Below are 23,840 nucleotides of genomic sequence, written 5' to 3' on the forward strand. Positions count from 1 at the left end.
ACAATTGCCACCCGTGACAATATTGAAAAAAACGTGTAGTCCGAAATGTACTTAGGTGGGACACAATCCCACCTCAATACATGATGTCAAACCTAAAGTAAACGGACAACAGACAGCGCTGCCGCACGCCTCCGGAGAATGAGGGGATCGACGTCACTGGCGGGTTTCGTAGATGCCTAAGATTTTTTTTTAAGTAAGGAGGTCGAAACTAAACGTTTCTTTATAAAAATATATTGTTCCCTTTTTCAACAAACAAAATTACGTTTCAGCACCCCGTTTGTACTTGTCTTTATGATATTTTGCCTTAATTAGACAATGAAACGTCTGACTAATTTCTTAGTATTTAATTGAGTTGAAATTGATGTGCACATTTCATACACCGTGTTTATAAGAATGTTAAAAGATTGGTCCTTTGAAAAGAGCGCATCGCAAAAAAATGGCTTATATGGCTTTCATTAGGCATAAAGACCTGCTAAAATAACTAATAACGTTTGGTATAACTAAGCATGTCGTTTAAGTGGACAGAGCAGAAAAAAAATATTTTAGTTGATGGAATGATTTAAACTTGATTAACTACCATCAGCTTGCACTCAAGACTCTCAGGTGTTAGACGACATGATTCGCTACGACGAGCTCGCCTGCGCAATTACAGTCTTTTGGTATGACTAGCTTTATAAAAATGTTCGTGCAATAAACACTTAGTAAATCCAGGCATATAGTTTCAGTAATACATTTACAGGGCATCGCCAAAAAAACTATTAGATAAAATCACAGTAGCAATATACCAAGCGCGTGCATCGTCTAAGATCATTTCCACAAAATACTCAATTTGGACGCGTGTCCAAGATTCGTTTTTCTATCGAAGCCCACCTTTGCTCCAGTGGTCACACTCCCAGTGTCCAAAGCGCGGAGTTAACCCGTTTGTTTGACGTATTCTTTGCATGATGTGGGTGGGCGCAAAAACTAAAGCTTATTTTAACATTTGACTCCGAAGTGCGCATAGTTTCATTTCTTTATTCACCCGCGAGGGAGTCCAAGGCGGTGGTTGAATGCTGCGGCCATGAAGAGCAGGGCCGCTGTCTCAGAAGCGCCTTCGTGTAAGGAACAAAAACCTAAAATGTCGTTCAACTTGATCGTTTTTCTGCGACGCTGTAAAATACTAGCCGTGTGTTATATTTTTGTAAAGTGTGCTGATTAAGTGGTTAAGAAATACGTTCGAAAATATTCTAACTGAAGCATTGCCTTTAAAAGACTACATAAAAGCGTACGAACTGAAGAGTAATGAAGCAAACAGCAATACCAAAAGTTAAAAAATTCCGAAAGAGGAGCTTCGACGAAGATCAATCTTTCATTACCCCCTTTTGCTGTGATTTATACTTTTCGAGTGAATCATTTTACCAGCCTTTTGAGGAACACCCTTAATAATATATTGAATACCCTGATATTTTTTTCCTGCCAAATGTTTTTTGTTTGCCTAGGCGTAGCAAACAATATTTAGGCTAGGAACGGATTTTGGAAGAAAATGTTTTATGTACAAGTGAAAGTGTAATGGAAGTAATTCCCCCGCATCAAAGTCATAAACAATAACATACGTAATCTACGTTGTTTACAAATATGCGTTAATCTCGTCTTCAACTGGACAAAGATTATAAAGTTCTAGCTGTGGCTAACATCAAGGTTTCTTAAAAGAGAAGGTCGACTTCGGTGCTTTTCTTCTTGCGGAGATAAAAGCAACTTTTGGAGTCCCAAATTATTAAATAAATGTAATGGCATTTTTTTCTTGGATTAGAACCGCAATTCCGATTTGAACCCAATGGCGGGGAAAATTGTTTTATGTAGCTCAGTTCCCATTGCACTCTGGGATTACCGTGAAGACCGCGTTCTCAAGAACGTGAAGTCAGAAAAGTATAGCGTGGAAAGACAAGGTTCAGTCTAAAGATACGGTCAGACAGCCGAGGCAGAAGTTACGATCGCCCATATGACATACGTTACTTGGTAATAAGACCAGGCGTAGTTGACAAAAGCGCATGGAATAGCTGGAGCTTTCCTGTCTCCTTCTAAGCTCGATACAAATCGTGTGTAATAAAAAAAAACAATCATAAAGTACGGTCAATCGTTTTTTTTTAATTAGATTTAATTTTATTTACTTTTTTATCGGCTTCGTTCATTGTCTCAGGGCAAGTCCAGATACAGCCGACGCTGCGAGGTAATGGAACCGATCAGGTAATGTCAAATGCTGAAGTCAATAGCGAGTTTTCGTAGGCCGCGTTCCCCAAACGCTAAGCCCTACGAAACGAAGAAATCGCTACTGCGTTTGCGCGCGGATTGCCTTGGCTGTAAAGTTCCGGGTATCACAGCGGGTTGCGGAGGGCGTTGCGCGACCGCAAATACAATCTACGAAAACTCCCTATAAGCCGTGGCAGGAACGCGAAACGCATATTTTTCTGGGTTGACGATCAGGCCATGTTCAGCGAAACGCTCTAAAACCAGGTGCACGTGGCGTAGCTGTTCCTCGCGAAAAGAACATCATCGACGTAGGCGAACACGAAAGGCAGTCCGCGCAGAATGACGTCGATGAAGAGTTGGAAGCTTTGCGCGGCATCTCGCAAACCGTAATGTATCCGTGTAAACTCGACAAGTTCACACGTTGTGACGATTCCGTTTTTTTATATATCTTCGGAAGCGACAGGGATCTGATGGTACATTTTCTGTAGGTCGAGTTTCGGGACTATAATTAATCCGTTCCGGTTGGTAGTGAAGTCCTGAATGTTGGGGATAGGGTAGTGGTCCGGCACTGTGGCCACGTTTAAGCTGCGATAGTCGCCGCAGGGTCAGTATCACCACAAGGCCATTTCTGTTTATGACTGGTCAAGCGATGATATAACACCTACAGTATCATAAAAAACACCCAGAGGGCTCGCTTTCGATGCTGCCTGATTGGTTACACCGTGCCACCGTGGACATCAGGTTGGGGGGGGGGCACCTTATTTATTTTGGGATTTCGGGGATGTATTGCTAACAAGCTTTTTTTTTTTTTTTTTTTCAAGGCCGGAAGCTTTGAACATTATTGTAAACCTGAGACTGGTTGCAGTAAAGAGAACACAACAGAAGGTAGTAAAAGAGGAGGCAACGTCTGCGTTGCCTCCTCTTTTACTACCTTCTGTTGTGTTCTCTTTTCTGCCCCAGTCTCAGGTTTACAATCATGTTCAACTTACACCAGCTCGCCGGCACTCTGACTATTTTTTCCGAAAGCTTTATTTGGCCCATTACGCGGAAGGCCGTCGACGTTGTCCCCGAAAGATGGCTTTGAAACTACGCCATCAGGCACTCGCCTCACAAATAAAGCACAAAGCAATGCGCAGCCACACAGATGCGCTGTCGCGGTAGCCGGCAAGGCGCTTCAATGTCAAAGCTGACGCGCCTCAGAAATAACACGCAAAGAAAAGCACAGCAACGCAGATGCTTTGTCACGGAACCCGTCGTGATGCCTGCGGGGTTCGCCTCCCCTGAGTATTGGGGGAGCGTCATGTCACCGCCAGAGCGCCGTGTGCAAAAGCAAGACGTTGCGCACTGCTTTGTACGAGTGCGCTGCGTGTAGGAATTCTTTCGAATTCCTACACGTAAGCAGTCTTAGCTGTCTTCAGCGAGTATTTTATTGGTAATATCTGTTGCGGTTACACTTCTAATACATCTTACAAAATATAGCCTCCAGAGAGTGCGTGAGGTGTGTTTCTTTCTTGCACAATGACTGACTTACCCCATGGGTTCTACCGAAACGGTGTACAGTCATGCTCAGAACATGCACATGCGTAAAGCTAGCATGCTTCCCAATGGGCTTGAGGCGTGCCCCGAACGTTTTCGTAATCGTTCCTGCAGCGCATACATTGTCTATTGTATGTTGGATGAGCGGTGAGACTGCATGACTAGGATTATAACACGCGAAAGACGAGCGCGGTGATGTGTGTGTCACAAGTACACCGAGGTATATAGGGAGCTTCCGGAGACGACATGAGGCCACCAGAACGGGAGCCACGAGTGTGCAGGGACACGCCGTCAACGATTACCGATGCGCTATTGGATGAAAAGGAGAGCTGCCAAAAACGAGCCACACTCTAAAGTGTATTACGTTTCGTTTTCGATCGGTCGTGTCTTAAATGTGATACTCGTTTGAAATTACAAAGCCTTATTTAAAGTATTGTCAATCTCAATCTAAAAAGAGTGCAATACAGAGTACCTTTCGCAGTATGGCGCCCATTTGACAAAAACGATATTTTCAGCTTTTCTGGCACTCACCTAACCGTGACAATCTATGTTTACATTTTCTAACACGGGCGGTCAGGCCCCATCGGACCTCAGAAGTCTGTTGTGGTATTCAGTGTGTACAGCTTATATCGAAATTGTATATCAACTAGAAGACGCGCAACAAACGCAACATATCAGTAATAATCACGCGTAAATTTAAAATTGTTAAAAACGCGTAAATAATACATACTAGAAGCACTGACGTTAAAAGGATAAACCTGTCGGAAAATATTTTGCCTGGATGTTTTACTACATGTTTCGTTTTCTTAGATGTAATAAACCTTTGAGAAAACGACAAATGATATAGAACACAAAAACACCATTGTTTACTTGCAACAATAGTTATCCTCTTCTTTATGTTTTGCAATCACATACACTATTTTACATCACCTACTTTATTAGTAAGTTGAGTAAAATAGTTTATGTGATAAAAAAAAAATAACGAAGAGGCTAACCATTTTCGCGGGTAAATCATTGATATTTTTATGTTCCTTATAGTTTGTCAGCAAAGTCCGCAAATACAAAAAAAAAATATATATATATGTGCACGGCAGATAGTTGAATACAGCAAATAAATATCGGAGCCTATTTCCTTAACTATAAAGAAACATCCAGAGTCATGTTGATTTATTCGGTTAATACTCATTAGTTTCCGCCCCTTTCGCATACACCATTATTCCTAGTTTTGGCTTGGTGTTTGACCTTATGAGGCGGCATACCATAGATATATGAGTGGGCATAGACCGTGTTGAGGTTATCCTCATGAGAGCTCTGGTTGGCGCAAGTCTAACATATTTCATCATTGCCGCAACTGACACGCTAGCGGCGTGCCTCGTGCTTGACCCACCATTTCTCCTTCTGAAGCCTTCCGGAAGGCAATGATTTGTATCACATCCATCTTAGTAGTACAGATAATCACTCACTCGAGCTTTCACCGAGGCAGTCTGATGTCACGGTTTCGTGAGACGTTTCTTATCAAGCTGCAAATTGATTCCTTCGGAAGCTTCCCCACATTCGTTTTGGCAAATGTTTGAATTAAGAGTTGAAAGTAGTGAAAGCGCACAATAAAGACGAATACGAAGACGGAGTGGCAAACAGGACGAGCGCTGCTCGTCCTGTTTGCCGTTGGGAGAGGTAAAGAAAGGGTGGCGAGGGAGGTACTGGAGGCTTATATGATAAAGAAGGAATGTCCTGATAAGTGTATCAGTCAACCCTCACTTTTCCTTCACAAAAAGGAAGTGGACTTTATTGACACGTGTGGTGGCCGAGTCATTGATGACTAGTCACACTTGTAGTATTTTGTGGCTTTTCCTGGTTTTATTTTGCTGTTTCTATTTTTTTCCAATAAAAAATTCAGTTGATAGTCAGCGCTCGTCCTGTTTGCCTCTCCGTCTTCGTATTCGTCTTTATTGTGCGCTTTCACTACTTTCAACATGCATAACCAACTCGCCTGCATCGCCACATTAGTTGAATTAAGAGCTTCGAAAAAGGTGCCGATCAGACACCAGACCTTTCTAGTTATTCTTTACAATCTATGCGTTTAGGTTTCTGAACAAATATCAAGCTATGGAGATCGATAAAATGTCAGACGCTTCGCTCGTCCGTGAATTTTACTTTCGAACATTTATACCCAATTGTACTGTATTTTACTGTCTCGTGTTTTTGGCGACGAGACTGAGAGTGAGTTGAAACCGCCTTGTGATATATATATATATATATATATATATAATTGCATTATAAATTGTAAAAAAAATACATCTATATGTATTTTTTTGCAATTCCGCGTGTCAACAAAGCATGTTGCAAGCATAAGTTATCGTTGCTGCAGAACGTATGATGCCTGCTACTTTCGTGTAATCTACACTATCGTTTGTTTTGTTTTTTTATTTTTGTTTGAAAGCGATTGGGCATCGACCAAGGTTTCTCACTTGGTTTTGTGACTCAAATGTGCGCTTGCAATTACAAGAGAGCTTTTTACGACATCTCTTTAATTTTAGGTGACTGCCTAAATTTGGCATCTTCTTTTTTGGTTTAACAATGGAGAGCTGCGACCGTTCATTGGCAATCGAATAAGCATTCGAGTCAATTATTCAAATATTATATTTAAGCAATGACACTGCTGATACAGACGTTTGGGGGAAGATACTACGGTATGTGTTCACATTTTCTTCTGTGAACATATCATTGACATGTCTTTCAGCACTAGTGGCGGTAAGGGACAACATTAGGACGTATTGATGTTTACAAGTTTTATAGACACAACGCACTAAGTTTGAGTTGAGGCTACGTGTTTTTAGCAATCTCATGGAGATTTATTTATAAGAACATTTTTTTTTATTTTACGAAAAGTCTGGATATTAATTATCAATATCTGTTCACAGAGCAGAGCGAAATACGAAGGAACAACACGAATCTTACAACGTGGCAAGAATATTTGTGCAAATATATGCCCGATCATTTGCTGCGGTTGTGCGAAACGATTTTGGTTGGAACCTTCAATGCATTTAAGGATGTAAGATATGCGGTATAAATACAGGAGCGTTTCTCTTGTGCAGTTATACAAGGACCTCTAAAGCTAGTTCAATTAACAAAGCCTAGCGTAATTAATCATCGAATCAAATGAAATCAATTTATTTTGTAACACAATACATTTGTGACAAAGGAGCTGGAAAAAAAAAGCTGCCGAATCGCAGCTTGGCGAGTTCCAGCACCCAAACTATGAGGTTGCAGTGGCACTGGCAAGAGGAACATGTACACGGGACGCGACAAACAATGTAAGACTTTTTGGAGCAAAACGAGCCTGCACCACATGTGAGAAAGCGGGTACTGCGTTCCACGAGGCAGCGTGTGCTTCCCAAAGGCCTCTAATTGGATACATTTTGCTTATTGCAAATTAACAAGACAGGTAGGAAGCGCCATGAGACCAGGGTGGAGTGGTGTAGTGATTAGCACACCCAACCAGACATTGGGAGGCCCAGGGTTCAAATCCTGGCTCCGCCGTATATTTTGGCCTTTCGGGCTTTCGGGGGTTTCGTAAGACATTGAATCATTCGATCAAGTACGGTTCAAACATCATCATATTTGCGATGACGTCCACTTCGGAGGCTGCCGTACGATGACGAAAAATGCCATATATATATATATAATTTTATAAATAACGCGTTGTGCTTTCTCCCAAGGCCGGTGGTCCTTTGGACGGGGCATGAGTCTTCCAAGTGTGGAAATCGGCTTGTGTGCAACTTCGGTTCCTTCTTTTGCCAGTACACCTTCCAGCGCCAAGGTTATACGCATTATGTAGAGAACGCTGCTGCGTGGGGTAGGACGGGACTGTGTACTTACGTGTGTGTCTTTCCTACTCGTCCGTCGTTTTTAGCACTTTTAACCCCTAAACATGTTCAACTAACTAGCCCAAATCCAAACCCTTCTGAAGTACTTACTTAAAGTTGCAGGTGTCGGCGACCTCGGGCTTGATGAGGGTCAATGCGGTGGATGATTTCCATTTCGATTCCAATCACCCAGCCTGTCACAAGGCATCAGTTGTTAGAACGCTGTTATCCAGGTCGAAAAATATCTGCTCATACGAAGCTGACCGCCGAAAAGAGGAGCACCCTATCTTCGCCGAACCACGACGTAATGCTTACAAAAGCAGCCTCATCCACCGCATTGCCCGTCATCAAGCCCGAGATCGCCGACACCTAAGACCCTCCAAGCAAGTACGTAGTATCCTTCCTACCACACGCATCAACCTTGCCTACATAAAAAGTACAAGCAAGGCGCTGGCACGTCTACTGGCCAAAGAAGGTATCCAAGTGGCCCAAATCCGATGGCCACGCTCGGAAGACTCATGCCCGGTCCACAGGACCACCCGCCTAGGAACAAATCACAAGGCTTTATTTATAAATATTCCCTGCGCCAACTGCCCGGTCGCATACATTGGCAAACAAATAACTTTCAGGAGAAAACCCGCCAGCAAAAGAACGACGTTCGCAGGTTCTACCATGAACGCAGCGCCGTAGCTGAGCACTGCGACGTCAAGAACAACAGGATTGACTTTACCAACACCAGCACCCTTGCCGCTGAGACCAGTCCCAGACACAGATTTTTCATTGAACCCTGGAACGTCCAAACGACGCCAGAAAACATAGATAGATTTCTCGGCACTCTGCCGACCGCCTACGTGAACGGACCTTGCCACCTCACTGATCCAAAACAAGGCACCACCGTGGAAGAAGAAGAAATCTGAATACTGCTCCTCAACGGCCATAGCCGCAGTCAGCCCTGAAGAAGAAACCGAGCAGTGTGTTGAAATGTAGGTTTCCGCCTTTAAACAAAGATTTGGTTGGTGTATGTATTTTTATTTATTATTATTGTTGCTGTCACACCAGAGAGACTTCCGTGGATTATTCACTTTGAAATTATTTATTTTGTTGTTGTTGTGTTGTTTTTACAAAATACGAAGTTTGATGATCACGAGAGAATTCTCAATTCTTCAATGAGTTTTTCTTTGCAGTAGTCGTAACTTCCCTAAGTCACCAGTTGTGGTCCTTCCCTAAACTAGATGGGCGATACATGTAAGTAAATAAACAACTGTATTTTATATCAGTTTTTTTTAATGTTAGCTCGAAAAATATGTCTCAATTTATTTATTATTCCCACAACTTTGCAGATATTTTTAACGAAGATATGTTACGTAAAAATTCCAAAAGCTCTGTTTAAAAAAAAATATGACAGCCATTGTCTTGATACTATCAATGCAACATCTCCTGGATGATCCGAAAATGAATTCGCATGACAATCTAATTCGGGATTCTTGGAATCTAAACAAAGCTGCCTTGTTTTTCCCAGGGTTGATTACAAGGAGTTAATATCTATCCTCGCTTTTAATTGATTTCAAAACTTGTTTGTTCTACAAGAAAGCAACCCTTCTCTAGAACCAGAAATAAATGTATGCTTGACTGGTATGCATTAATATTAAATTCACCGAAAGGTCCAATTCTTTCAATATCATTGACATATATAAAAAACAATAGCGGTCCAACGATACTGCCCTGAGGAACCCAAGTGTAAGCCATTTTGTAGAGGTTTTATATTTAAACAAGTTGGGATTGGTAGTGTATATATATATATATATATATATATATATATATATATATATATATATATATATATAATATCAAGAGCGATTGTGCACTACATGGAATTTCAAAACACTTTTATTTATCCCGGATAATTATATGTTAAATTATATCAAATGTGTTGCGAAAATCTATCGATATTCCTAGATTAAGAATTTACGGTCAAGAGATTCTAATAAATAATAATCTTTTTGTCGAACTAGAACCGTTTCTCTAGATTAATTCTTCCTAAAACTAAACTGTGACTCAGTCAATGACGAAAGCTCTCCCACTCTTCTTTTTGAACCTTGCGCAAAAGCCTTATGTTCATGCGCAATGGTATTTGTTATAAAACATTAAACCAATAATCTACCTCTTTTATTTAGAAACATATACAGACGGATGAGCGAGATTTCATGGCATTTGCAAAAACTCCTTCCCGACCGTGCCCATTGGCCATCGATCATAAGGGTCCTATGGGCCACCGATGGTTTCCAAGCGAATTCAATAAATTATATTTAGTGTGGAGAATTGTGTTCCACCATCTTGTGGATAGCCGAAGAACTCTAGTTTGGATTTCAACGTAGACTTCAGCTTTATCACAAGCTGGTAGGCTGTCACAAATAGTCCTGGGAACGGGGGTTGAACCTGTATAATACCTCTAAAAGCTTGCACCAGTCTTCTTATAAAAGAAGTCACTATTTATGTAATTCAACTGTATTCTGGAATATTTATAGGTCTCAAAAGTTCTGGCGACACTCTCTCATTATGTTATAGGTGTCGCTTAAGAGGCGGTTGTCGGTAACCATCACTATAATTTACAGTGCTCTCCTGAGCCCGCGTGCACCTTTCATGTACCCAACAAGGAAGACAAATATGCTAAAGATGTAGGAACTGCCATCATGTCTATGACGAAACCAAGATAGAAGGCAAAGAAAGCATTCTGCTGAGGGTGTGAGGGGTAAAATTTGTGCTTCATCGATATAAGCATTCCTTCGTTGAAAACCACACGCGCTACAAAGACTAACTCTCCGACGAACCAAAAACAGAACACTTTAGTTAGACTACACTAACTTTCAGAAGTAGAAACCGTTGGTATGGTGCACACTTTGTATATTTAAATTTTTTATTTGTATTTTAATTTGACATAGTTGTAAAAGTTTCGGCGTCTATACATCTAACGCACGTACATTTAATTTTCAAGAAGGTAAATTTTAGTTTGTTTTCACCACATTATACGAACCCTTGTTTTTGTTTAAGGATCAACTAATTGGCTACATTTTGACAAGTCATATTTCTTCACACGAAAATTATTTCGGAAAATAAAAGCGGTTGCATGAATTGCTTGAGACTTGCAACCTTTCCCGTAGCTAGGAAAGAGCTAGGTAAAGAATGCCTCAAGATTGTATATCGATTGCCGCCACAAACCACAATTCCACTGCATGTAACGAAACTAGAAGACGCAATGTTCGATTGTGAATTACCACCACATTTTTGTTTAATCAATTTTGTGTCTCACCACAATGTACACTCCCGATGAATATCAAGGTGAAAACGCGATCTTCCATGGCTCCATCCTGAGACACTAAGTTGGATACTCGTCTAGACAGTCACCGACCACCGCGATTCCCCCGCGCGGTGCGTCCTTTTTGCGCTGGCCGATTGCAGAGTGGCTCTGGCCTGTCGTGGCGGTCGGCAATCTCGTCGGATTTCTCGCCGAGTGTGCATCCTATGATGTGTTTACACGTTCGAATTTGCCGGAGGATTTGCGCCGGCGGTGAGCGGAATTTGAGGCCGGGTGGCGAAATCGACTCTTCGTGGGCGGAAAATATGGATCGGTGCGGATGCAGATTTAAAGCAAGCGTCGAGTCGATTTCATTTCCCGGCTCCAAATCCCTCTCGCCACCGGCGTGAATCCACCCGTGAATTCCCAAACGTACACGCGAAATTAAAATCCCTGGTTGCGTGATGAAGCCTAAGCTTTATCACGCAACCAGCAGGGAGATTAGGCTTCAGGGCCTAATCTCCCTGCTAATCACGCTTTGTTTGCAAGGCGCACTCGCCCCCTCTCCCTCCGCTTCGCTAGTACAGGGCCGTTAACGATTGCACGATAAGCTCCCTATTGATGGGTGCTTTAATTTTTAAGAAGTTCGGATGATCCATTTTTGTCTAGGCAGTTTTACGCGTCAGAGTTAAGTTCCCTTTGGCCGAGCCCAAATTTTTTTGTATAAACAAATATATTATATCTTGTTCTGTATATTGCTCCTTCCAAAAAAAAATAAACTTTTCTCAAACATTCTGATAAACCGGGGAGCACAAAATGTGCCGTGCGTTTAATATACCTGCTCGTAACATACTATGCCTGGTTGGTTTCGGATGCGCTGCTCGCGCGACACACACTTATAATCTCCGGGTTCATCAGAATGATGGAGACACGTTTGAGTTTCTTCAGGAGTAGAGAGTGTTTGGTCGATGCGTGTGGTGTCTTGAGGTCTTAGTACTCTCGGTTTTTTAGAGTCCCTCGTGGCACCTGAAGCAATCGAGAGCAGTGAGGTTTATCGGGCCCTATATTCCACCAGTCGAATTTTTATTTGAAACTCGAACGATACGCGCCCGTTGCGTTATCCACTGGTACTACTTTTTCATTCATCCCTTGATGTCGTGAGTTTATGTAGGGCGCTGCGCGTCTCAGGGAAGCAGCTGCCCACTTCGACGGTCGCTGACGGACTGTATTTTTTTTTGTTATATTAATATTAAATAAATACAGTACCAATCCCAATTTGTTCATATCAGTGATTCTAAGTCCGACCGCGGCTAACGCTACCATTGAATGAAGCCAATCGGGCATTGCTAAAAGTGTATCGTCAAGGAGCTCGTTGTCTTTGTACGTTTGAAATGGGCGCCTTAACCCATCGCCGACAGTACAGACGCCGTTGTTTTGTGCTTTTTTTTTTTTTTTCCTTTGCGTGACTGTTGGAGACGGGGATACCAAACTCCCAGAGACGAGAGCCGTAATGATGCCTTCTTTTACACAGCTCGATTCGCACCCACAGATGGCATCATCGGCTTCGATATACTGTGCGGAGCCCAAGTTCGTTTGCTGCTTTTCCAGGGGCTGTGGCAACGTCAGAACGCCGAGCTGTGATTGGCTCTGATCGACGGATAATGGGTAGACCTCAAGTCAGCTTGCTTTGAGGTCTACCCACTATTTTTCAATTAGAGCCCATCAGAGGTCGGCGTCTTTTTGACGTCACAGCAGCTCTTGCGCTAGAAGCAGGTGACTACCTCTCCACATAAGTACGACTAGCTCTTCGCATAAGGACGACCCGCTGCCGACGATCGTCTGCGGACCAAATACAAAAGACCAAGTATGCTGCCAACTGTAACTTATGGAACTAAATATGCTGAAATAAGTGTGACTTCCAGGTGACAGCTCCCTGCGTGCTAAGCACGCTAAACCAAACGTGTTGTTGGTGAAATATATTAATTATCGTAAGGGCTCAGTCCATTTTTAGTTGGCTCTATACACCACCCAGAGTGTAGGAAGAAAATTATGGGAAATCAGGAAGATTCACTTCATTTATAAAGCAAAAGCTAGAGTTAAATCCTTCTTGTATGATGATTGGATGATCTAAATAGTCACGTCCATTCCGCCAAGCTCTTCGGTCAATCCTTTACGGGAATCTTCTGCAGGATCTGTTGCTGCTTCACCGGATATGTTACCCCAATTTCAGACGGCCTAATCTTCCGAAGCGGCGACCTTGCGGTGCCTGCATACCCTCGTGTCTTCCACATAAACTCGTCTTCTGAGTGTATTTGTCGTCTTCCTCCCTCGTCCTGGCTTGTGGGTCTTCCTGGCATTTTAACGTGATATGACGCGCGAAAACGGCCGTGCGTTTGAGCATCATGGTGATGCCCGTGCGCAGCCTTCGGAGGCAAACAATTTCACATCGTTCTGAACCAAGCCTATCACTCGCCGCTTACAGTCGCGTGCTGCCGTAGGCGACCGTCGGTGGCCAGTCATACCTAAGGCTGGTTTGCACATCTGCGTTGGTTGCTTTCGGATGCAACCAAAACGACCGCAAGGACAAAGTCAACGGGACAATTGTTCACCGTTCACAGCATGGCAAGCTATGCAAGGGGTACCTTCACAAAGCAATCTATGAGTCGCGATCTTTGCGGTCTTTTGGTCGCCACTGTCGTTTCGGTTGCATGCGAACGCAACTGTTGCAAATGTGTGAACCAGCCTTTAAATGTTACGGAAACAAAACTTTAGCGCCGATCTTTTTGCATAAATATGGGCTAGGGACAGGGAGCACCTCGGAAATATCAATATCGCGCTGTATAGCACAGGAGAACTAATCTTAAACCTAATAAAACGATTTTAAATACACTTCCGGTGGATTGTGTGAAAGTTCTCGTGACATCACTTGTGGCATAGGAGCGGAAATACGGCGTGCCCGCAGAAAAAGCCTAGGCCTGAACGCGTTTGCAAAGCCTCGGCAAAGAAAGCCAAAGCGTAGTTGTCCACAGTGAGCTCGTTCTCGTTCCGGCTCTTTCCACGACACGGCGCGCGTACGCTTCTGGTTCTGGAGGTTTCCAGCTGAACGTAGAGGGAAAAAACCAAGTGGGGAAAAAGAGACACACACTGCTGGATTATCAACCAGTTACTGGAATTCTTCTTTTTCATCTACCCTCACGAATTATGCCATTGAGTTCCCAAGGGTAACTTCTTCGGTATAATATTTGATTTCTTGCGTTCACATGTTCCTGACTAGGTTTCTCACTTGGGGCGTCCCAGAGGATACAGTTTTTTTTTTCGGAAACAGCGGAAACACAAAAACCAGCTTGCAAGGAAAATCCTGCATTTTCTGGCTATTGAGGTGCTATTGAGTGCCGCCTCCATTACGCTATTTCCGAAAGATAAACTGTATCTTCTGGTGGCGCCCCTAGTGAGAGACCTAGTCAGGAACATGTGAACGCTAGCCGCCAAATATCATAACGAAGAGGAAGTTACCCCTGAGAACTCAATGGTATAATTCACGAGGGTAGATGAAGAAGAAGAATTGCAGTAAACAGTATAATTCATGAGGTTAGATCACTCTCCCCCTCGCCATTGCTGGGTACTAACGGTTATCTCTACTTACCGGTTCCCTCGAGCTACTACTTTTGCGGTGTGAAACTAACACGGTGAACGGAACGCTCGCGGAACATAAAATACTGGTGTGGTCACGGACGACGTTATGGGCAAGCTAGAACGTACAGTCCTCGGATACTACTACTAAGCGAGATCGTCACGCGTTGACGCCATCAAGCGGCAACGCTCGCAACTACGGTGCCCTTGGCAGTGCAGGCACTATTGACGGCACCCGCGCGGTACGCATTACGCTTCTAGCTGGCCGACTTTAAAGCGAAAGGAAGAGAGCTCGTGCACCCGTCTTTTTGTTTCAGTACCTCTTTAAGGCCCCTACGCACAGTTGTGTTAAAGAGCACTGGAGTGCTTTTAACTGTGCTGTGGCTGCGAAAAACCAGGACATTCCTGGTTGTAATGTTACGTGCCAAGCTATTCCTTGAGTTGAATTCCACGATGCATAGGAAGCACAGATATGCTGGTGAGTTGCTTTTGTTTCTTGACGCAGCGAACTGAAACGCACTCAAACGTTCTCAAACACAACTGTGCGTACTGTCCTTTCTCATCATACTTGTGGTGCCCAGATAACGTGTCAGGGTGCGGGTTGTGTGGTCCGGAGTTCGATTCCCACTGAGCTCCCTAGTGATTCTGTCTTGATTTCGAATGTTGCCTCTTAGTTATAAGAACTTTTAATAGTAATTTAATAATCTCTATGCTTCGTAGAGTTATGCATGGCGTGCAACGGGTTATAAATACATTATGTTGTCGTCAACTGAGTGAAACGATTTTTTCTTACACTCCAGCGTTACCTACTTCCATAACATCCAGTTCGTAAATACATACCATGCTAAAATTTATCCACGTCGAAAACTGCTTAGCACTGCTTACCTTTGAGAATGAGTCCATCATACCGGTAGTAACTGCACTACCGTATTCCTACATTGTATCATGTCTACACACTTTCCCATTACACGCATGCGCCGCATTCTAATTATAACTCCAAACCCTACTTTCCCTCTGTCTTTGAAGGCAAACAACGAGAAGTCCCGGGCCAGCCCTCCGTCCCTGCCGACATCGACTCACGTCGTGCTCGCCTACAGGCACCGCGCCAAGCAGATCGACCAGATCAGCCGGGTCGCCTTCCCAATCGGCTTCTTTCTTTTCAACGCACTCTACTGGCCCTACTACATGTTCTAGTCCCGCGTACGGACTTTTGCACGGGGCAGCTCCCAAGGGACGCGCCGCGGACCGCTCTCCGCGACACAGAAGACAGCGTAGATGGTTCCGCTAGGGGACGTCGTATTGCGGGAAGATTTGTTTCCGACTCAGGGCTTTTATGCGTTTTTATTTCTTTCTCCCCTCGTTCGTTTGTAGGAAATCTGAATTTCAATTCATTTGTACTGTATGCCGACCGAAAGCACGCATGACCTCCCTGCTTTTCTTTCTGTTGTTTTCCGTCTTTTGTTTAGAATGATTTTTTTATGGTCAGTTAATTAAATTTTCATCCCCACGAAGTTATATGCTTGGCATATAAAATGGTGGAACTCTAGCTATAGGGCTTAGAGCAGTTGGTGCCTCCATTAACTGCGCATTCAGGTCGGAGATAAATTTTTTGGTAAATTCGTAAGAAACATTATTTCTTTTAAGTTTAATACTTTTAGTCAACATTGCCGTGATATATGTATAATATATTTTTATTCGGGCTTCTCTACTTATAAGTTACTGGCACTTTTGTTGCTAACAGCTGATTACAACCTACATTGAAACAATATGAGAAACTTGACAAACACAACTTATCCCAAAGTGTTGGTAAGAAATTAACACCAGCGCATGTGCAGCCTCCTGTAAAGAATTTAAGATGTTTTGATCACTCACACTAGTGTCCTTAAACTATTAGAAATATTCAATGAGTGAGGAAATTAGAGAGTATTGAGTACGTCATTAAGTCTTCGGATATCTGTACTGTCCTCATAAAACATGCGAATGAAAGGGAAATTACATTTGAACATCCGTGCAAGGGCCATTGTAATAACGCCAAGTTGGGTTTTCCAACTTCCGACAATACTGCTAGGAATGAAGGTGATGATTTAATAATAATCATGAGTAACTATAAAATATGTTCTATACCAACAGAACATTATTTAATTTAGTTCATGGGCGCCTTGCTTTGTGCACCCTTAATCCTAGCACAATAGGGATGCGAAGTACTATTAAGACTGCAAATGCGTGTGCTGTGAAGACACTTTTATTTTGTTTGTGCTGTTTAATAACTATGTTTTTCAACATTGTCCAGTAATTGAAATTAATGTAAATAAATATCAGGACTTTAATTTTATTGTAGAGTCCTTTCTAATGAACCAGGCACACAAATAACGTCTTGCCAAAATAGCGTGAGCATAGTCATTGTCATAAAAACCACCTTCAAGGCATGTTCCACACTTCCACATTTTGTTTTTAATTTTTACTGGTTATTGTTGGTGGACGCGTGTGTAGTCAGACAAATATTGAACTGTCTACTTTTCCATCACGTTATGTTATGAATTATTTAAGGAAGTAATATGATGGCACCTACTGTGGGAAGGGAATAACTTTTTTCTCCGCAAATAAACTATGCGGAACCAACCACTCGGAATCTCTCTGAACATATTGTATATGGATTAAAGATGATTTAAATGTGCTAGAACGTGACTTTTTTTTGAGCGATCAGGGTAATTTAGTAAGTTTTCTAATCAGCTGTACTAATAATTTTCCTTCTTGGGTTTTTAATTGAGAATATGTGTTCAGGTTTCTCATAACAACTTAACGAATCCTCTTTTAGTGGACATTGTGTTATATATACTTGGCAATTAACTAGAGGTTCACTTACAATGTTGAGGCTTAATACACAGTAAGTTATCTTCATTGGTACGTTACTCTACGTTACAGCAGTAAATATCTACCAAAACATGTGTAAGAATCACGTTTATTACCTGTGCATCTGACCAGCAACCATATTCTTCTCTAATGCAAGGTATTGCGTTGTCGATTCAGTAAAATGTCTCACCGCATCCACTTCCCCTGAAGAAAAATGAAGTAAAAAATATAGGTTATGAAACTTCTCATGTCGTTTCGAAAGCACATACTCGTCCACGGACGTCGATTGAGCTCCTACCTCGTGCTCAGTGCGGAACACCCGGTCGATAAGTAATCTCGTAAAGAGCTCATCTAGAACAACGCGTAATGACATTTTGTCCCGTCGTGTTCTCTCCAAGCTCCATCTTGCATCGAACTGGGCCAACACCGAGATTAGACTTATAGAGTGAGCAGAGGAGTTCTATTTAGATGCAAATATAAAGCTTTCTTCGTACAGGCACTTGTGTTCGGTAAAAGCAAACAACTGCGTAGCCCACTCTCAGTCTATGTGCTTAAACCAGTCGATGCCTGGTATTCATTTATTACTGCGCCCTACAGTTGCAGCGAACAGAAAAGTAAGACGTTTGGAAATGCGAATAAATCTTCTTCCGTTCTGAATTTAAATCGCATTGAGTCTTTATAAGACGCAGTCCTATTATTTCTCGTGAATGTAACTGAATACGGTTTAAGGCAGGGAACTGAATGCTTGTCGGTGCCTCAAGTGTTCTGATATCTGTCTTGCCAAAAAACTATCAATGTTTTAGTTCGCGTTATTTGAATATCAAACGGGATTCACTTTAGTTACCATATTCAGCGGGAAGCACGGTAAGGGTTAGATACTTTTATCTTACGCAACAACACGTTTAGTTGTTTTTCACAGTCTTTTTGCGACCAGCCTCTTAGAACATGCATGATAACGACCGCACATAATGACATTGCTCCACTTCGCACATTGGATAGTGGCCTTGCCGGTCCTGAAAGTGAGTAGGATGTGCAGATTATTTTTGGTCATCAATGGAAGGGGCCCACTTTCGTCAGCATATTCTCGCACTAACCGTGAAGGATAACGCACGCAACTAATAAAAGATGTTCCTGAATGTTTCGATAATTTTATAGAGCACATGCATTTTCGAGATGTTTGTTACATATTTTATCTAATTTTGTTGCAACCATTTGCATTAGGTATTCAGGATGCTCTTCTAGGTCACAACGTTAAGAAAATGTCTCATAACTTTTCTAAAGTTGCACAAGTGTACTTTCGAAGATTTTTTTTTTCAAATGAGCGGGTTGTCACGGTTTATCTACGTTTGGCTATGCTGTATTTTTTAAAATTTCATATAACTTTGACTTTTTACTTCACTTGTTTTTCGATATATTCTAAGGCACTCTCATAATCGTTCGCCGAGAACATTTTGAGGCTGCAGTGTTTCCACAGTTAGCATCAAGTGAACACTTTTTCAGCTTTTTCAATTCATTATTTTTATAATTTTGCTATGCCTTTCCCCAATTAGAGTACCCTTCCACCAGTTTGAATTTTTTCACCTTTTTTTTCTAAATCTCTACTATAGTCATAATAAATTTCCTGCATAGAAATGCGTTCGTAACACCGTCAAACAAGCTCCAAACGTAAAATTCGACTGTGTAAGTTATCCAATATTTACAACGATAACAATTCAGCAAGAGGCCTCTATCTAACGTAAAAGAGTCTAGTTTTTATACTGGGCTCGTGCGGTCATTTCCACGATATATCTTGCAATTGGCTTTGATATTTTTTGCACCATCAACATGCAAGAACTAAATTCTAGCTGGCTTCATTGTACTACAATAAAAACGTTCCTGGCATTTTTAAGCTATAAAACAAAGTAAGCTTATTTTCAATAACGTATTCGTTGTATATCTAGAATATTACTAGGACTGACTTATACATTTCGGGAAAATCTCAACGACGCTCAAACTCTCATAGGCGTTGACCTTTATGAAAATAAAATAAGAGGAGCCTCACAGCTCATTCTTCCCAATATTGACACTAATTTATCCTGTAAACTTGTATGAGTGTCATGGAGTACTTCTTTTCTCAATAAAAATTTTAATGTGTGCATCGTTGTGGGCTAAGTAAACAAATTTGGGGTCTCTATATGCATATCGAGTTTAATGTTTAAAGAAGTAAAAATTTGCTAGTGGATATGTCACCGAATAATTTCAAGGCCCAGCTTTGTTACTGTGAAAAAATTACAGTATTGATTAGAATTATTACAAAATAACTCCACCACATATTTTACAAGTTTGAAGTCATGACACTCTCGTAAGCGGTAATTTCACTGTTTATAAATAACCTTTATCTAGTATAGCGGAAAAAGGTAATTATCTCAAAATAATGTAGAGAGGATACTTCATTTGCCTAACTTCAACTTCCAGATTCCATGCGGATTCCAGTTTATTCATTGCCCGAAATATATTCTTCCAATAATGAACGAATTTCTGAAATGTTCAATGAAATTGCGTCCAAACTTGACGCAGCTTAGAGAAAGTTTTCGCGTGTCGGTTGCCATGTTGAAATGTGACGTATTTGGGTTGGGCCACTAAAGCTAAATAGCTTAAGCATAACAATAAGAAAGTATTCCCAAGAAAAAGTATTGGCATGCACCACATGAGCTTTAGCACCCTCCGATCGGCAAATAAAGTGTTTTGCTATATTGGCTCAAAGGAGGTTTCCAGTGTTCAACATGGCGCCCACCACAAGAAAAAAAAAAGATATATAGAGGTAACTTAAGCTAAAGCCAAGGTTACTATGGGTCGACATCTTCAGTGGCAAAACCAAGGAGCCGTCGTTTTTATGCTTATCGTCTAACGGTGCACCATTATTTCTACAGCTCGAAAGTAGTGTAGAAACTATTTGTTTTTATTGCTTCCAGTAAAGTAAGAAGCGGAAAGTATTTTTGAGAATTCCAGGATGTGGTAGGGGACAAGACCTAGTCATTTTGGACGTCTCTTGTGCGTGGCTGAACAAAGGGCGCGTTCATAGCAACCATTAAGAATGTCGCGCTGCTTCAGGGACCTAAGTTTCATCAAACACATTTCGTGTTTTGTCGTGTGTACTAAGGTTTGCTCTTAATTCGTAGTTTTAAAATTTTCACTTTTTGGTAATATATATACGTTCAGTCTCTGCTCAGTTCTTCCTACAATCTTAGCTGAACCTACGCCGAAGACTGGGAGCAAGGAAAAAGTATGCTTACGCTTGAGGCGGGAGACAGATGTGCGTAAACACAGTCCGATTGGATATGAGAAATGTCAGAACGGCGGTCGTACACTAGAGGTTCGGTCGCACTAAAGCGTCGGACTGCATACGGCTCCTTTATACCACCAACTTGCCAGATATTCAACATACGGCAGTCCGACACTCCGAGGGCCACAGCTTATGGCAGCGCAGATAGCCTGGACGTCCTGTTGTTACGTGACGATCTGTCCAATCGGGAGAGCAGGTGCTTGTCAGAGGAAGGGGATGTAAGCTGTGCGTCACACGAGTCGTCGTCGTGAAGGCAATGGACGCCATGGCCTTTTCCCACGCGAACAAAAAGAGCTGCTGCTTTCTCGCATCCACAGCAAGCTGGCCTTCTGGGACCGATCCAGATTGTCGAGACTCAAATATACTCCGTTTCACCTCACGAAGGACAGCGCCGGACGCAACGAGCCATTACTACGCCGTGTGAGTGTCATCTCACCTTCTGAAGGGACGCCGCAGTGCGCGGGGTGCGTAGTCACGTGATTTCCGCGCGCTGCTCGCGTATCTTGGATGGCTCCTAAGGTCCGCTTTGGTTCATAGTGATTGGGGAATATCGAACCAAATATTATACTTACGTAAAATATTCCAAAGACAGGTGCAAGATATTGAAATATAGTAATATAGTTTGTTTCGTTTTAACGCCAGAAAAACACGATTAGCGCAATAAGGCAACATTAGACCAACGAGGGGAGGAATAATTTGTTCGGTTTCTATGCTAGGTAGTGCAAGCTTCTGTCCCTTATAAACTAGCCATTTACACATTCATTCATCTGGTTGGGGGACAACTCGAACTGGACGGAGCTGAGCGCAATGCCGCCAACGACGCGTCGGAAGGATGTGTCTCGAACTGTCGTGTCCGGCAAGTCGGAGCACCCAATTTTTCGATGGTTCCTGCACCGGATCGGGTAGCTTAGTGGGGCATCTGTCTCGCGCTTTACTCAGGACTGAAAAGGACATGGTCACATTTTGCCAGGGTGTTGCTGTCTGCGGTAACTGTAACATTAAAGGCTGAACCGCGGATCCGAAAATTTATGAATGTGCCATTCTTTTATATATTAAGGGGCTTTGTAAATTGTGGAAGCAAATTGTCTGTCTGAACTTTATTTTTGTAATGTTGGCTCGAACTCGCTTGGAGGTAATTCAAACTGCTGAAATCACATATTCATATTTTGGAGGTTATGAGTGCATGACAACTCGGCAGTATTTTGTATCTAAATACAAGCGATGTCCTCGCTTTTTGTGGTGGATTTCACTCTGGTGTGGTATTTGTTTCCCTGTTGGAAAAAAATCAGTCCCACTACAGCCATTGCTTTTTCGTAGATAGTACAAAACATGTGTTGTATGATTGACGCAACATGTTCAACGTCATCTTGGAAATCTTTGTAATATTACTTGTAAATTGTAGGGTTTAAGCACGCTCCGGTGATTGTTCAATGTGGGTGATGTGTAGCTAAGTTAAACTTCCGATATCTACTGAATGTGGCTAATAAAATGACAGGTGGTGAATATCCGACTGCGAGGCAACCTAAGAAATATATTTTATGTTCATGCGGTCAGGATTCCTACGGAAGTCAATCTCTATAGCACTTGTTGGTATCATCTCCTTGACAACTGTCGACGAAAAACTGACAGGTTCATTGCACCCGCTTTTACTGTGATATATTGGTATATATGTTGTTACGTCTTCGGCATGAGAAGTATTCTTATAAATTTAAATCTCTGATATGATACAGTCATATTTAATGTGTAAAAATGTATAAAAATGTATTAGCTTTACACGATACTCAAGATATTTGAACCTTAAGTTTAATTCTGTGCTACTCCCGGAACTTGAAAATGTTCGAAAGACTGACGGCAACAAAAAAAGCGCAGTATGGCTGGATTTGAGTGATTGCAACATTAAACTACTAGCTTAATCATGCTGACAGGGACCGGTGAGCACAGAAGGCGTTATGAATGATCTGGCCACTTCCAATATGCGTGTGACCTCACGAGATGTTGCGAGGCCACAAGATCGTAACGTCACATGACGAAACGGTGTCATGAAGTCACATTATTTGATAGGGTGAAGTGACTTAAAGACGTTACATGACGTCATATTGTCACGCCTTTTCATAGAGGCACGTAATGGGACTCGACGGTGTCAATTGCCATCAGTGTGGAAGGCGACATCAGAATGTCACGTGTCATCATAATTGCACGCGATTTCAAACTGTTAGTCATATGGTGTTGAGTCATTATATAATGTGATGTCAAAGTCTTTCGCGAGTTTTTTGTGACTCTTCTTCATTGCGTTACTGTAATAGAAGTTGTCTGATAAAGCACCTTCTATCTGAAAGCCTGTAAGTCGAATCCGGTGTACATTTGTTGTTTGTGAGACAAAAGCAACAAATTTTACATTGCCTACCTGATCCTTCTCTGAGTTAAAGGTTGGTAAAGCAAAGGCAGTAATGTTATTCCTTAATTCACGCTGTCTGTTCAAGGTCAGGACGTGGTGGTAATACTGCTCTGTGAAAATGGTATATTTTTATTATCCAGTCTTTAACCAGAATATATCTTGGACCAAAAGCCTATGTGTACAGCCGGCCACAATCATCCATCATAAAAAAATTAGTATTTGTATTATATTTCTAGTAAATCCCGCACGGATTTGAATTTACTCTCTGTGTATCATTACTCTTGTAAATAAACTTTGAATTACGATAAAATTTACGATAATTTTTTTTGCTCCTGTTCTGAATATTTTAATACCCTTCATAGTAACTCTTCCTCTTCCACACGGACATCAACAAGAAGAAGAGGACATTTCACAACCATTCACCCTGAAGAAAAGCGGTCCCCGCTTGAAACGTCGGTGCAGTAAAGAAAGGCCATTCCTGGATCTTTCCACTTTCGTTTTATATATATATATATATATATATATATATATCAGTGTGTCGAACCGAAAAAATACGGGTTCGGCTACGGTTCAGGTTCAGGTAAATTTATTTTGTTCCGGTTCAGTTCCGGTTCGATTAATTCGATCCGCGAACCGGTTCGGGGCGCTGAACCGGTTCACGAACCGGTTCGGAAATTAAAGATGACAAATTGCAACATCAAAATAATTTACAAATAAAACATC

At 42.0% G+C, this 23,840-nt stretch overlaps 1 protein-coding gene across 1 annotated transcript in view; it reads left to right on the forward strand.

The window, feature by feature from the left end:
• The window catches only part of LOC8037246 (glutamate-gated chloride channel), a 228,367-nt gene extending 212,623 nt beyond the window's left edge, over positions 1 to 15,744 (forward strand). Inside the window, exon 8 of the mRNA XM_040504603.1 lies at positions 15,577 to 15,744. Coding sequence (XP_040360537.1) covers positions 15,577 to 15,744 — 168 coding nt within the window. The remainder of the gene's footprint in view (positions 1 to 15,576) is intronic.
• The last annotated feature ends 8,096 nt before the right edge of the window (positions 15,745 to 23,840 follow it).

Source organism: Ixodes scapularis, unplaced genomic scaffold (genome assembly GCF_016920785.2).
Source record: "Ixodes scapularis isolate PalLabHiFi unplaced genomic scaffold, ASM1692078v2 PGA_scaffold0__279_contigs__length_252992795, whole genome shotgun sequence".
NCBI lineage: Eukaryota > Metazoa > Arthropoda > Arachnida > Ixodida > Ixodidae > Ixodes > Ixodes scapularis.